Consider the following 16,650-nt stretch of genomic DNA (forward strand, 5'->3'; position numbering starts at 1 on the left):
TTTTGTGAAAAGTACGAGAATTTAAGGCGCTGGATTACTTTCTATAAAGCAATTTTGTTTTCTTGTAAACATGGTATAACAATTAAATTAAAGAAAGTATTATAAAAAATAAATAAGGAAAGATAACATCACTTAGCCATTTGACCTAAAGAAGGAATACAAGTTAATGAAATTGAAATCAAATATATAAATATTCAACGAAATAAATAAGAAGACAACATTACGAAACAATGCCTTTAAGTTCAAATCAGTGAAAAGAAACGAAGATAATTGGGAAACTGTAAGTACAAAATGATAAAATTTCACGGAACTGTCATGACAATGTCTGAGAACTAATTAAGAACATGAACATGTACCACAAAATACCTACTTGAACACGTGACCAGGTAGAATAGACAGATTGACAGTCTGTAGACCCAGGGCTAACCCCGCTACCGACGTCGATGCGTTATAGACAAAACTTGACGTCGGGTGTGAAGTAAATGGTACCATCCAAACTGCTTGCAACGTCGTTTGTCCAGATATACATAATACATGCACGCACAAAAACACATATTGTATACTTTGAATTACAGTTATTTGTCTCCCCGTACAAATACTCATCTTCGGGTTGTTTTTTTTTCTTTTCTTCAATCCACAATTATTAATGTGCAATTATATCACGAAAGGACATGCTTTTATAAAAACAACACAGAGAATAAAGAAGTTGACTTTTTGCACTGTGAACACATAGTCCATCATTTTTCTCAACATTTTTTTCTCTAATGTACTCCCTTGATTCTAAGCATAGTTAATGTATAACGAATTATGGCAAGAATTTAATATTGGCAGAATACACAGACTTTATTCCACATTATAGGTTAGTAAGTTGGTCATATTGAAAGTTAAAATATGCGTATAAAGAAAACAATGGCATCCATACGAAGTCACAAAGAGTACACAAAATGTATATTCTGTCCACTAAGGTCAACATACCATTGTTTAAAAAGTTCCCCTCCTGATTTGAAACAATCTTTTCTGTCAACATTATCAAGTACTAGGAACCAGTGGGTCCGTATACCGCTGTTGCAGATTCAACAGAGCTGCATTTTATCGGTAAAATTTAATCCTGTCAGTCGTTCCTCCGTATCACGTGCTAGCAAATGCACGAAATTTTCCATATTCATATAAATGCATAACATACATAAAAAACAAAGACTTTGAAAACAACTTCCTCAGTTTGCAAAGAAATTCATTTACAATGTATTGCAAATACAGGTATCGCAAATTCAACTAGTAAACGCGAAAAATAAAGACAGTCTCCATAATGCCAGTGAATTCCACTGATTAGGTCAAATAGGTTTTTACTGTTTTTTGTAACGGGCAATGACATTTTTAACAATTTGCGTGTAGAATGCACTCATATTTGGTTAAAGAGAACATACGTTCTGTATTTGTTGACCTGTTATGTATATCCATGTTTATGCGCTCACAACACGACTTATATCCCCTGTTTGTTTTGCAAATCAAAATTAACATAAATACACTTGCTGTTTATTCTAATAATTAATTCATAAACTTATCCAACCGTTAAACGATTTCAACTGAACTGCAAGGCTCTTCCGTTTCCATTGTGTTTGTTTCTGAACGATACTGTCTGCATGAAACATGGTGGCTGAGTCAATTCTGAATGTATCTACATGTATTAGCAAGATGGCTTTGCCGATAATTCAAACTTTTTTTACTTTATAAACAAAAAAGGGTTTTAAATAAATACATTGTAGTCCAAGATGAAAAAGTAAAATGTAATATTCGTTTAATATGTGCAATGAGATTTTAGGTGGTCTAAGTTGGCTTTACTTAGAAATGCGAAACAATAAACTTTTTAAAATGCATTACGCGTTGTAATCCTAGCAAACAAACCACGCTGTTCAGTGCTGTTCAGCGATCCTGGTACCATATTTGATATGAAAATATTTTTATAAGTAGGCTTCTGTTTTTATGCTCGAGTGCTCCATTAAATAGTGTGTATATATTTGATATAACTATTAAACATGGAAGGAGATCCTCCCTTATTTTATATCCATTTTCAATAGCCTTTACCCTGGTAAATTTCTAAAATGGACTAAGCTGTCATTCATTTTGGGAAGTAGCACTTATTATTCAAAGGGGTGTTCACTGAAAATTTACTGACTGAATAGCTAACAGTGCAGATCGTGATCAGCCTGCACGGATGTGCAGGCTAATCATGGTCTGCACAGGCCGCAAAGGAAAAAGCACTTGCCGCCAGCAGGCTAAAGGTTAATACAAAAATAAAAATAGTATTTGATCTGCAAAATATGTATGTCTTTTAGAGTAAAGTGTGTTAAAACGATGCAATATTTTACAGCGTTCAAACAACTAATTACTACAGAAGTTTTTGGCCAAAAGTGTCATAAATAATGGAAAAAATCCATTAACCTTTAGCCTGCTGACGGTAAGTGATTTGCCTTTGCGCTCAGTGCTGACCAGGACGTGCAGGCGGATCATGGTCTGCATTGTTCGGTATTCAGTCAGTAATTTTTCAGTGACCATCCCTTTGAATAATAAGTGGAACTGCCCAAATTGAATGACAGACTAGTTCATATTAGAAATTTACCAGGGTAAAGGTTAATGAATTATTGTAGTTGTTCAACCATCAAGTGCAAACTACTTGAAATACGGAATGCTTAAAGTAATGTGCGGTTTGATTTATGTTAAACACTATTTATTTAATATATTTAATACAAACATGGTTATTTAGGCAGCTAAGTTTTTAAAATATCTCCTGTTTTAGCCTGATATATTATTTATCTACTTTTACAAACCGATGAAATTCACTAAAACGTAAATTAGTTTACCTCAAAGAATTCATCCAGGTAAATATACGTTAATCAAACTTTTATATTTTTATCTATTCTTTTAATTACATTACTGCCTTCAATCTATTATTTTAAATGCCATAACTTGCTTTGTATCAATTTGATTTAGATGGCGTTGCTGCGGGTGCCATTCTTCTTCACGGAGCTGCTGGCATTTTAAATGTCGGCATGTCAAAAAAATTATTGCTCTGTAATGCAAATAAACTCCCATGGCGAATAATGCGCATTATTTATTTATTGTGAATGAATCTAAATTGATTGAAATAATTAATTTCAATGATATCATGATCTTCAATACAATACATTATTTTTTGTTTATTTTATAATAGTTACGGTTGTATCGTTTTACAAATTTTGTTACAATACGGCCGCCAGAAAGTATTATCTCTTAATGGGCATTCCATCTGAATTTCAAACGACGTTTAATGGTATTTTATGTAAATTTTAAATGAACGAATATGGCACGCCAATTGTCCAATAATTACGTGAACCCAGGTTCACGGTCGAAAAACTAAGATTAACGATCGATAAACCAGGTTTTTCGAATACTAACCTATATTTTCGAGCGAAAACATTGGATAACGCCGTAAACCTTAGTTTACACTCGGAAACGTAGGTTCACGCTTGAAAACCCAAGTTTACGGTGGTAAACATATGTTCACGTTCGTAAACTATCGTTTACGAGCGTGAACCGTGGTTCACGAGCGTAAACATAGGATAACGACCGTAAACATAGGATTACGACCGAAATTCGTTGTTCAATCCAGAAACTTAGTTTATCAAACGTAAACCATGGTTTACGGTCGATACATTAGGATAATAAAATCAACTATGAATTTCGGGCGTGAACATGGGTTTACGGCCGTGATCCTACGTTTACGGACGTGAACCTATGTTTACGACCGTGAACCATAGTTTACGGACGTGAACCTATGTTTACCAACGTGAATCTATGTTTATGACCGGGAACTTGGGTATACAACGTGAACCTAGATAAACGTTCGAAAAACTAGGTTTTCTCGAACAAAGTAAGTTTTTCGGTCGTAAACTACTTCACGTTCGTAAAACTATGGTTCACACTCGTAAACCCAGTTCACGCCCGTAAACATAGGTTCTTGCTAAATCGAAAAACCTAGTTTATCGAAAGTAAAGTGTAAGTGAACCTATGTTTACGGTCGTAAACCCATTTTCACGGTCGTAAACCCAAGTTTACGGTCGTTAACATAGGTTCACGTTCGTAAACTATGGTTTACGCTCGTGAACCCTGGTTTACGCCCGTAAATATAGGTTCACGCTCGTGAACTTAGGATAACGACCGAAAATCATAGTTTTGTTCGAGAAACCTAGTTCAACGAACGTAAACCTAGGTTTCACGTTTGTAAACTATGGGTTCACCAGTCGAAACCCAATTTTCACAGTCGTAAACCTATTTTTATCGAACCGTAAACCTGGGTTCCGAGCGTAAATTACATTTCCCGCCGCCGTTACTTTGTTTTCGCTCGAAATAAGGTAACATTCGAAAAACCTGGTTTACTTCGAAAAACCTGGTTTTAAATCGATCGTTTAATCCTATTTTCGCCCGTGAACCTGGGTTCACGTATTATTGGGACTATTGGCGTGCCTAAACGTAGGCATGTAGGGTACTCACCCATTCCAGAATTAACAAACTAATTGTTTAATCCATCATGATCCGGTGTGTGATTCTACCGCCCACGTGACCAACTGGCACCAACTGGCGTTTTCTTTTTGTTAAAGTTCTTATATCTAAGTTTTCGGCATATTTGGAACAAAATAATAATATCTTTAACAAATAAGTGTCTTCAAGCAATATTTTAGGAACATGACTCTTAGCTTTTAAGGTAGAGGACCTGAAATGACGCTCGGATTTTTACCGTATCCTTTGGTGTTCTCAGTAGAGAGTTCGGAATTCTTCGGACGTTGCTGTAGCTGAATGCGCTCGTGACTTTCCCTTTAATCCGAAGAATGCCGAAATCACATTTGGAGAGATACGTGACTTGTCGATTGTCATTACGGGTCCACTACCTTAAAAAAATTCTAAAAATAGCAATTTAAAGCAAATCAAATCCATTGAAAACTGCACTTTTTTTGTTTAGTTTAGACATAGAGGTCAAAAAATAGGTTTGTAAACAATATGTCAGCATGCCACATTTAAACTAAAGGTTAAATTAACTCTTGAAAAACTTTGCCCGAGCTAATATTGACTATCAGTTACGTAAAGTGCTTTGCAAACACACTCAAACCATTTTGATGAAAATGAATGGACATCATGATTCGTTTACATTGTAACGATTTCAAGAAATCTAGTGAAAGAGGATAATAAATGTACTACCTATTTGCACTTATCTAAAGCCATATATCTTGGATATGTGGGACCGTAACGCTCCTTCTGAATAACGTTACCCTATGAATTCATACGCCAGTTGCAGCACCGCCATAACGCTACTCCAAATAACGTACCATGAATGTAAAAGCTGTTGCAGTACCCGAACGCTCCTCCGAATAACTTTTACCCTATGAATTTTTAACGCCTGTTGCAGTACCACATAACGCTCCTCCGAAATAACGTTACCCTATGAATTTTATATACGCCTGTTGCAGCACCGCATAACGCTCCTCCGAAATAACGCTACCCTATGAATTTTATACGCCTGTTGCATTACCGCATAACGCTCCTCCGAAATAACGTAACCCTATGAATTTTATACGCCTGTTGCAGCACCGCATAACGCTCCTCCGAAATAACGTAACCCTATGAATTTTATACGCCTGTTGCATTACCGCATAACGCTCCTCCGAAATAACGTAACCCTATGAATTTTATACGCCTGTTGCAGCACCGCATAACGCTCCTCCGAAATAACGTTACCCTATGAATTTTATACGCCTGTTGCTTCACTGCACAACTCTACAGTCCGAATGGCGCTCCCTGAAAGTTCTGTATGGAGGGAATGTATACTCACTCCGCATAAAGCTCCCAGCTTGAATAAAAGCAAGACATAAATGAAAATATCAATTATTGAATAATAATAATACTGCTAATAATAAAAATAATAATTATAATGGTAGTCCGCTTAAAGCCAAGCTTGAATCCCAGCTTGAGTAACAACAGGATATGATAATAATACTAATACTTATCATCATCATCATCATCACCATCATCATCACAACAGCCATCATCACCATCATCATCATCATTATTAAAATCATTACCAAAATCAGCATCAATAGGGGCCTATCATCTTCTCCTACTTCTCCGTCTTCTGTACCTACACGTCAATGTATAGTACGTCATAATATAGAGGCTCGAAAACCACCATTATATGGTTAATAGTGAAATATTTCAAGTTCTGACCAGCCGGGTTCAAATATGTGTAGGAGTCAACTGAATGACTTCTAAGCTTAGGTAAGATCACGTTAGGTGATCGACAAGCACGAAATTTACTCCGTACATGTTAAAATTAAATGTATGGCATGTAATTGATTTTAAAAACGTCGAATATAAGTTTAGATAGTTTTCAACATCTTCTTGAGCTTTCTTTTTTATATTTTGCAATTTTGTTTGTTGTAACATTTTTCATTGATAGTTACAATTCCTTTTCAAACATTTTTACAGTATAACCCTTAACCATAAATTTCAAGAAAATGGAAAATGGTTGTGGGTGGGGTGGATGCGATTATATTTAGCGGTTAATGACTGAACTGCAGATAACCTGGCTCGCTTAGATGCAGATTTGAATCCTAATTCGCAAGAGTAGAATTAATTGATTTTTATATCAAACAGATAATGTAACAATTTGATTGTGTGCGCAACTTGATGATTGACAAATTTACACAGGAGACACCGTGTTTATTCCTTTTCTCTATTAACTAATCTCTGAATAAAATTTTTTCTACCTGGGCTGATTCCATTAAAGCAAAACAAAAAATAAAAACTGAATCCCGGTGGTTAGCCAGTTTGATTTAAGATTATGTAAATAATGTGTTTTTCTGTGTAATGTAACCGCCAGTGGCTCTGTTCTTCATGTGGAAACTACTTCCGTGCTGTTGAAGTAACAAAATTTATAAGAGGTCTGTTTTTTAGCCTGGTAAAATAATAGCAGACTTAGTCTGGCAGTTATTTTCCAACAATATGATTATGTCCCCTGGATGTGAGCGGTTATTCGAGAATGTCATAAACTTTTTGAAGTTTGTTGTGTGCGAGGACGTAGACTGTTAGTGCATAAGGTGGTTAAACAGAAAAAATAAAGCGAATATATGTCAATAAGGTAAAATAGTCTTGTCCTTGCGTCCAATCATGGGGTTCCACAAAATGATGACCAATATTTAACAGACATTGCAACCAAAATTTTACAAGACAGTCATTATTTATTATATAGATGTGCTCTAGAATGAACTTTTGCTATGCTTTAACTTGTATAATTATTACTTTTAATTCATTGCTGTCATTCACGCTTTGTTACACCATGTCAATATGCTCACTTGTTCAGTAATGGCTTAATATTCTTCACTGAATCCATTTTCTTATCTATTTATGGTCATTTTCTGACATGCCTAGAAATTTAGGTATTGTGAATGTTAGGTCAAACTAGAACGGATACAGTGTGAAACTTAGTCTACATGTCTAGGTCATCAGTACTTATTTTATAGAAATAAAATCATTAACTATTTTAGTATTTATAACTTAAGTTTTGTTTTTAAATGGCACATATCGAGGGCTTAGAGCGAAACTGATCTATAGATATGTAGAAATAGAAGCAGATAGACCAGTTTCGCTCTAAGTCCTCGATATGTGCTTCTTTACTGATTCCAGGTTTAAGTGTGTTGAAGTCAGAGGTTTTAACCTTGGATTAGCAGAGGTATCTGTAGTGCCGCTATCTTTGTTGTTTAGGTAAGGTTCAGTGCGATCCCCGACTCGGGCACCAACCAATCCCTCGGGATTCTGCAGATGTTATAACACGAAAAAACATGCGTTACCCCTAAATTCGTTATTAAATATCATGTAGTAACGTAACTGTCGTTTAATTAAAAGTAGTTATCATTTTTCAGTAGTAGCACACAGTTATACTGTAGCTATACATGATGTAAGTATATATTGTTTTAACCTAGTGTGTAGTAGGCTACTGTTTTTAATACACATAAACTGATAAAATTTGTGTTCACATAAACTATATATAGATTGTTCATATTTTCAAATATAAAATTTGTGTGTAACATACCTTTATATAAATATTGGCAATGTAAATAGTCTTAATGTTTTAAAGAAAAGTCACATAATTGTAAATCACAGAATCTGTGATTTTTTCTTATTAAAATATCAATAAAATTAATTTGATACGCTCGTAAAATGTATGACTGATTATGTAATATGTAATTATGTCTTTATAGTTTGAAGTGATTATAGATTATTCATTTTTGATTGTACATGTATTTGAAATAAGATGTCCACGATTCTTTAGATATTGTTAAAGTGTTACATTCTTTACAATAAATGTATTAGATCTATTGTCTTGAATATTTGATCAATTGTAATGCAACTGACAAATTCACTTACAAGAAGAACATATGCTTGTCTCTGCCTATTTAAGAACAAATTTAGAATTAAACTTTTGGCGTAAACAAGGGGACATATTATTCAAAGGATATTGGAAAATAAGAACACGGATTTGGTACGGCGTAACCGGAAAATAGTACAGGATTATGCACAAGTTGTTTCCCTTTAAAGATAACACGCCATTTGTGTGACTTAGAAGTTCAATAAGTGAGTTTAAGATATTGTTAAAAAGGAGTGATCTTGAGAAATATTTTATACAACAGTAACCACACGCTGGAAGTATGGATGTCAAATGGGCCAAAGAGATTACGAGTGAAGTTCAAAATATGTGCGAGACATTGAAAAAACTGTATTATGAGACCGCAATAATTATTCTGGAAAAGGACAGTGGAAAGACGTCGATATTTGGGTCTTCAGTCGGGACTGCGTTTCTCTCACACAACCGTACAGTAGAAACATTGTTCCATGACTTCTATGAGACATATAAGAAAGAAACTGACAATGTGGGTAACCCCAAAAGGAAGATAAACAAGTTAGATGTTAGTAATGCGGAAATAATATTGCATAAATGTGATAATCAATTAACGGAAGATTGTAGTTGTACAACTGAAATGGATGACATTTATGAGGAAAAATTGAGTGAGCATGAGTCTGTTTCTAGGAATGAAGAGCATAATAATGAAAATACTGGTCTTGTAAGTAGAAGAACAACACGACAGAGTAGTAGGAAGAAAATGGGTGTTAAGGGCAATGGAAGAAAGAAGAAAGGGAAGATTCCAAAGACAGCAAGCTTCGAAATCCAATCAAAAGACAGTCCACAAATAGTCACAAAGTCTCAGAAGGAAAATGCTGAGGACAGCAAAACTAGCAATATCGTAGATGAAGTTCAGACTGCTTATGACTGTAGTAAATGTAACAAATGTTTCAAAAGTAAAGCTGGATTGATGTCTCATGATATGTACATTCATTCAAAGAATAAAGATGGCACTCTATCTGCTATGCCAGAACATCGAGATAGGAATGTTAAACTTAAGTATGTTGATAAAGATGGAAACCATAAATTAGGTTTACGGTGTTCAATGTATGTGAAAGAAATTGATAATGGAAATACGAACTACCAATGCAAAATCTGTCCTTATTTAACTGAGAGATACAATAGCATTATTGAACATTCACAGATTCATGTCATTTCGGAACTGTTGGGTTGCGCTTTATGTGATAAGACATTTAAAGTCAAGAAATCACTATGGAGACACACAAATCAACATAAGAAGTTTCCTCATATGTGCAAAACATGCATGAGAATGTATGAAACAAAAGAAGAGCTAGAAGAACACAAGATCTCCCATGATCCCTCACATGTCTGTGATGTATGCAACAAAACATATGATTCTATTGGTCGACTTAATTATCATAAGAAAATTTCTCATGGACCTAAACAAAATACCTGTGATATCTGCAGTTCATCCTTTGCCAGTAAATCATTACTAAGACAACACAAGAAAAGGCACGGTCCTAAGCAATTTTTCTGTGACAAATGTAGCTGTAGTTATTACTTCATGCATCAACTTACAAATCACCTTAAAATACATGACGAAAACAGCATCAAGTACAAATGCACTGTTTGTTCAAGAGAGTACGTCAACAAATCTCATTGGAAGGAGCATGTCAAACTTCATGATGGATCAAACTTTGTACAGTGTGATCAGTGTGGCAAATCTTATAACAGCAAGAAAAGTCTGAATCTACACAAGAGCTCAACACATGTTGATGAAAGGAAGTTTATTTGCCAAGTTTGTGGAAAGGCATTCTTGACAAAACATCATCTTAAGAATCATCTTATTACACACGATGATGAAAGGAACTATAAGTGTAGGTTCTGTGATGCTACATTTAAGAAAAACGATGTATTAAAGATGCATGAAAATGTCCATACTAAGGAACAAAAGTATATATGTGATATCTGTGGCGGACATTTTTTACGACGTTCATCACTCAGAAATCATCGTCTTACCCATGTCCCAGGGCATCAGAGATGGAAATGTCGCTATTGTGATACCAAATTTAGAACCCAGTCGTCCATGATGACGCATATAAAGAATAAACATGTTGAACTCGATCTTTCACATGATAGACCATTATGTAAAAAATGTGATCAGTGTGGTAAAGTATATGCGAAAGGGCTGGCATTTAGAGTCCACACAGACATGCATGCTGGAGTGAAAAGGCATAAATGTCGAGTTTGTGGACATGCATTTACTGACCCAGCTAATTTACGGATGCATTTGAAGATTCATGACGGTTCAGCTAAAAGATATGCCTGTGATGTTTGTGATTCACGATTCAGTTCTGTTAAGCAGTATACAATCCATAGGGAAAAACACGATAAGCCTGCAGGACTAGAATCTCTACAATATAAACAAAATGCAGGACAAGATTTGTCCATAATGCTGGCAACAAAAACCGAAGAAGTAGATAATAAATACAGTCCTACAGTAACTGTATTTGCACGTGACAAAATAAGTCAAGATGTTGCTGCAGTTACATTGCACGAAATGAGGAGTGTGAACACTGGTCTAGTACCCGTGAATACAAACCATGGATTGATAAATACAGATCAGGGACTGGTGAATAATAGTAACTTGATGAATTCAAGCATGCTGGCGCCGAATCTTTGCTCTAAAATCATTAGTACAAATACCGACATTGGGAACAAACAGTTAAACGGAGGGCTAGCCGATTGTCAGTTAAGGCAAAATTTAAATACTGATAACCTTGCTTCAGTACCGGGCTCTTCCAAACAAGAGACGGACATGAAGAACTATGATGAAATTCAACCGCAGTGTAGTTCAGTGTTCAGAAACTATTGTTCACAATATCAATAGCTCAGAAGTTGCACATTGACATGGTATCATCGATTTCACAAACACAAATAAACTTTATAAGTTACTCTTTTGCAGTGTTTTTACTTTGGTGTTTGTGGCAAAGATAACTGATGGGAATGTTGTAAATTGTTATAGGATACTCTTGTTTTGTTCAATTTAAGCTTACAGTTATAAACACTATAGACAGATGACAACATACAGAGAAAAAACAATGAGAATTGGAACAATCATTTATGCAATTACAGTAGAAAATGAAATGTTTTATGCATCCTGTATTGCATTTGTTTGTGTGATATGTACATATGCTTAGTGTGTACGTGTATACAAGTTACACATACCCTTTTTTTATGTTGAATGCTGTATGAGCGCGGCTGCGTTCTTTGAATGTGGCTTTTCCTGTTGGACTTTTGTCCTTGTTTTTTTTTGTTTTTTTTTTTTAAAAATAAAGTGATGACTCTGTTTAACTTATGTAACTCAACGCTTTTGAAATCCTTAGTTATAATGCTTTTAGTTTGTATTATGTTCATTTTATATTTATGCTTTATCTATTTTATTTCATAAAAATGTACAGTATTATGTTCATTTTTATATTTATACGACGTAACGTTGTATATTTTATTTCGCAAAATCTTAGATATTTATTCTTATTACATATTCGTTTCTATTCCCCGTTAAGGTACACTGGTACCGGAAACGTCAATATTTTCCCACACACTGACGCCTGAATTCCATATCGGGTGCGTGTCGTAATTCAGTGTGTGTTGCTGCACTATTTTTATTTCTATTTAGTTCAGTATTGTCAGTCCTATTCAGGCTTTTGAACATACTTGTAATGTTTACATAATATTTATACATGTAGATGCGTATGTGATAAAAAGGTCATTATCTTTGCATCGGGAAATATGCACTCGTTCTTCAGCGGAAGAATATTGCGCTCCTAAAGTCACGTAATATTTCCGCTGAAAAACTCGTGCATACTTCCCGATACAAAGCTAATAACCTATAATTATTCTACATCTGTTTTTACTGTTTTGTATTGTTGGCCCTGTAAACGATTTATAGATTAAATGCTGTTCGCATCTTTTACTGAGAAAAATAAGTAAAGAATGAAAAGATTATTTAACATTGCCCTGAACGATATGGGATATATTTGATCTCGTACCCATAAAAAAACCATACTAGACTCGTCCATCTGCCCGTCGTCAAGTAGGATTTTTTCGTATGGGTTCTCGTCCAAATATATCTCGTTATTGTACAAAACTATGTCAAATAAACAAATTATTATTATACAGTTATTGACTCATGCTGAGGTCAATATGTGTTTTTACGGCCCTTTTAAAAATTGATACCGGTATTGGGCCGAGGACGCAGGACTTTTAAAAATGATTGACCGAGACGCAGTCCGAGGTCAATCAATTTACAGGTCCGTAAAACACATTTTTTGACCAAAACATAATCTATAATTGTTATAAATATTTTATGCCCCTTTTCAAATGCACTTTTTTGACCGGCCCATATTTCATACAAATAAGAAAAATGATATCACAAGTGTCATTATCACTTTTGCAAATCAATATCGCTTTTTGCGGACCCGCGCGTGCAATCAAATGAGCGCGTATGAGAAGGGTATATAATATTATAGCATAAACTATATTGAATGTTATGGTTATGTTCTAAGAAAACTATTATTTTCGTGACATTTTTACTTAAAGATATCAAATGGCCATCTTTCACAAAATTATCTTATCTTTAGATTCCTACTTCGAATGTATTAAACTTTTCCAAAATATATAGATTAGGTTTGCATATAGAGCTACGTGCATAATAAAATGTCGTGCAGTAACAGTTCATTGTTAAAAAACAGCCAGGCCAGTTTTTAGTGGTAGTACACATTTATACTGTTTTTATCTGTATATGTACGCAGGTACTGTGTATGCAATGGAAACTATTTTAAGCCTAACGCATAGTACTGTAATTACACATAGACTTGTTAATTTTATGTTTGCATACACATTATGAAATAACTGTTTATGTTTTTAAATATGAAATTTGGATCTAATATACCTTTAAAATGCTTTCAGAATACAATGTGTAAGAAACATTGCCAAGATAACATAATACGGATTATTACATGACTATTTATACAAATCGTATATAGTTTGAGCTATTTGATAGGTGTATATTCAGCACATGTTTACCTGGCGAATAAGTCGGCATTTCTAAAGATATAAGTATGAAAAATATTGAGGACACATGTATTTGCTTGTTTCAGTGTAAGCTTGAAATATCTACCAGATCTATGCAATATATTTACGAGTGTCATAGCCACGAGTGAAAATATATAAGATATGGTGTTCATGGTTGAAAGATATTTTGATCTTACAGGTTAAAGGTCAGTAATTCAAATCCTTTGTTTCATAAAAAAACGACAATCAGTCGCTTTAGTATCTTTTGAGAACATCACTTTTTCCTACACGTATTTTTCAAGAAGTCCTATCACAAATTAACGAAAAAATGAAAGAAAAATAGGAGGTTATGGGAGTTCTAGTGGGAAATGCCAGTCGTTGTGGTCTGCTACCCTAAAAATGGCGCATATTTGCACTCGTCCGCGCAATAAAAACCTACTTCCGGTTTCGATCTGCAAAACTGCCATGTGGGGTGTATGAACATGAAAACGTCTCATTCATGCAGAATGTTTCTAGTTTTAATAATATAGTGAAAAATGGTGATTAAAGCACCCGTTCTACACGAATTTGCGCAAAAAATGGGAAAATTAGGATCTATTTATTATGGACTTCTTTCGACTTCACCACGGAAGCACATTTTTCGACAGAATTACTGACCTTATTTCCTAAAAATATTTCTTATCAAATTTCCCACCATTTTCATCTCTATTTCAAGAAAGATGTAATACCAAACAATTGCCAAGTTTCATTGTGAAATTTCGAGATTTGGAGAATAATAGACATTAATAGAAGCACCCCTACCCATTTACTGGAATAATTTGGCCTATGGGCCTTTTTTTTGTATTTTGGTAAAAGTTCACTTGTTTGCTTATTTTACACTGGGATTCTGAAATAAACAATCATTCCGTCATGAATAAGACCCCGAAGGATGCATTTGTGCATTTTCTGACATATTGGAGACAAAATATTGGCTTTTAATCCCAAAAATCGCTGGGTGAAATAGGCGCATCTACTCAAAATATGGGCAAAATTCAAATTTTCAAATTTTTCACTATTATTTTGCATTGGAAAACCCCTTTATATCATATACAACCGATCTATGACTATTAAGACTAATTGCGATATGTTTCGAGAAAAGTTTTATTTCAGCTCTTATACAAGTAAAACAAACAAATCTTTTTATTTCATGTTTTGACTAAATTTACCTATTTATATATTCTTATCAGTGAAAAATATATTTGATATTTTCATTGTGAAAATAACATATATTTCACTCTTATATTCCGATAATTCATTAAAACATGTTAAAATATGATGTCATATAATAACTCACTTATTGAATGGCCTGCCGATCAGTAGACAAAACTATTGGCCAAAGTTTTGACATGTGACCGGCAAGCCTTAGAATAAGCGTATTCTGGTGGAGTATTTGTACGTCTATTAAACCTTGCTACATTTCTAAATGGACTAGACCATCATTTAATTTGGGCAGGACCAGTTATTATTCAAAGGGGTGTTCACTGAAAATTTACTAACCGAATAGCGAACAGAGCAGACCATGATCAAGCTGCACGGATGTGCAGGCTGGTCTTGGTCTGCACTGGTCGCAAAGGCAGAATCGCTTGCCGCCAGCAGGCTAAAGGTTTAATTGTCGTCCATACGACCATTTAAGATTATGCGATGGATGTTCTAAAAGTGCTCGTGTTAACCTTATAGCTATTATAACTGATCAAAAAAGTGTGCAATATCAACAGAAAGGTCTGTTTTTAAACTCGAAATTGATACCACGTACAGATACATGTCCCTAGTCTGTATACAGCTATAGCGGTCCCGGCGTGGTAATGTCGAATGCACGGGCTTTCTTGCAAAAAACACATACGTAGCTGTATAAAAAAGACAGTACTGTAGTTCCATTTTTAGCTCACCTGTCACAAAGTGACAAGGTGAACTTTTGTGATCGCGCAGCGTCCGTCGTCCGTGCGTAAACTTTTGCTTGTGACCACTCTAGAGGTCACAGTTTTCATGGGATCTTTATGAAAGTTGGTCAGAATGTTCATCTTGATGATATCTAGGTCAAGTTCGAAACTGGGTCTTGTGCGGTCAAAAACTAGGTCAGTAGGTCTAAAAACAGAAAAACCTTGTGACCTCTCTAGAGGCCATATATTTCACAAGATCTTCATGAAAATTGCTCAGAATGTTCACCTTGATGATATCTAGGTCAAGTTCGAAACTTGGTCACGTGCCTTGAAAACCTAGGTCAGTAGGTCAAATAATAGTGAAAACCCTTGGAAGTGAAACCTTGTGACCTCTCTAAAGGCCATATTTTTCATGGGATCTTTATGAAAGTTGGTCAGAATGTTCACCTTTATGATATCTAGGTCAAGTTCGAAACTGGGTCATGGCGGTCAAAACTAGGTCAGTAGGTCTAAAATAGAAAAACCCTTTTGACCCCCCCTAGAGCCCGATTTCACAAGATCTTCATGAAAATTGGTCAGAATGTTTTACCTTGATGATATCTAGGTCAGTTTGAAACTGGGTCACGTGCCATCAAAAACTAGGTCAGTAGGGCAAATAATAGAAAAACCTTTTGACCTCTCTAAAGGCCATATTTTTCATGGGATCTGTATGAAAGTTGGTCAGAATGTTCACCTTGATGATATCTAGGTCAAGTTCGAAACTGGGTCACGTGCGGTCTAAAACAAGGTCAGTAGGTCTAAAAACAGAAAAACCTTGTGACCTCTCTAGAGGCCATATATTTCACAAGATCTTCATGAAAATTGGTCAGAATGTTCACCTTGATGATATCTAGGTAAATTTGAAACTGGGTCACATGCCTTCAAAAACTAGGCCAGTAGGCCAAATAATAGAAAAACCTCGTGACCTCTCTAAAGGCCATATTTTTCATGGGATCTGTATGAAAGTTGGTCTGAATGTTCATCCTGATGATATCTTGGTCAAGTTCGAAATTGGGTCACATGCGGTCAAAAACTAGGTCAGTAGGTCTAAAAATATAAAAACCTTGTGACCTCTATAGAGGCCATACTTGTGAAAGGATCTTCATAAAAATTGGTCAGAATGTTCATCTTGATGATATCTAGGTCAGTTTCGAAAGTAGGTCAGTAGGTCAA

The 16,650-nt window shown here is 35.0% G+C and overlaps 1 protein-coding gene across 1 annotated transcript; it reads left to right on the top strand.

The window, feature by feature from the left end:
• Nucleotides 1-8,732: 8,732 nt before the first annotated feature.
• On the top strand, nucleotides 8,733-11,336 carry LOC128550193 (zinc finger protein 665-like). The gene has a single exon (XM_053528683.1). It carries the CDS (start codon nucleotides 8,733-8,735, stop codon nucleotides 11,334-11,336), a length of 2,604 nt encoding a protein of 867 aa, XP_053384658.1.
• The last annotated feature ends 5,314 nt before the right edge of the window (nucleotides 11,337-16,650 follow it).

The sequence above is a fragment of the Mercenaria mercenaria genome, chromosome 17 (assembly GCF_021730395.1).
Source record: "Mercenaria mercenaria strain notata chromosome 17, MADL_Memer_1, whole genome shotgun sequence".
Lineage (NCBI taxonomy): Eukaryota > Metazoa > Mollusca > Bivalvia > Venerida > Veneridae > Mercenaria > Mercenaria mercenaria.

What these genes read in the sequence shown, in the direction of transcription:
- LOC128550193 (XM_053528683.1), top strand. Translation starts at nt 8,733, where the DNA reads ATGGATGTCAAATGGGCCAAAGAGATTACGAGTGAAGTTCAAAATATG.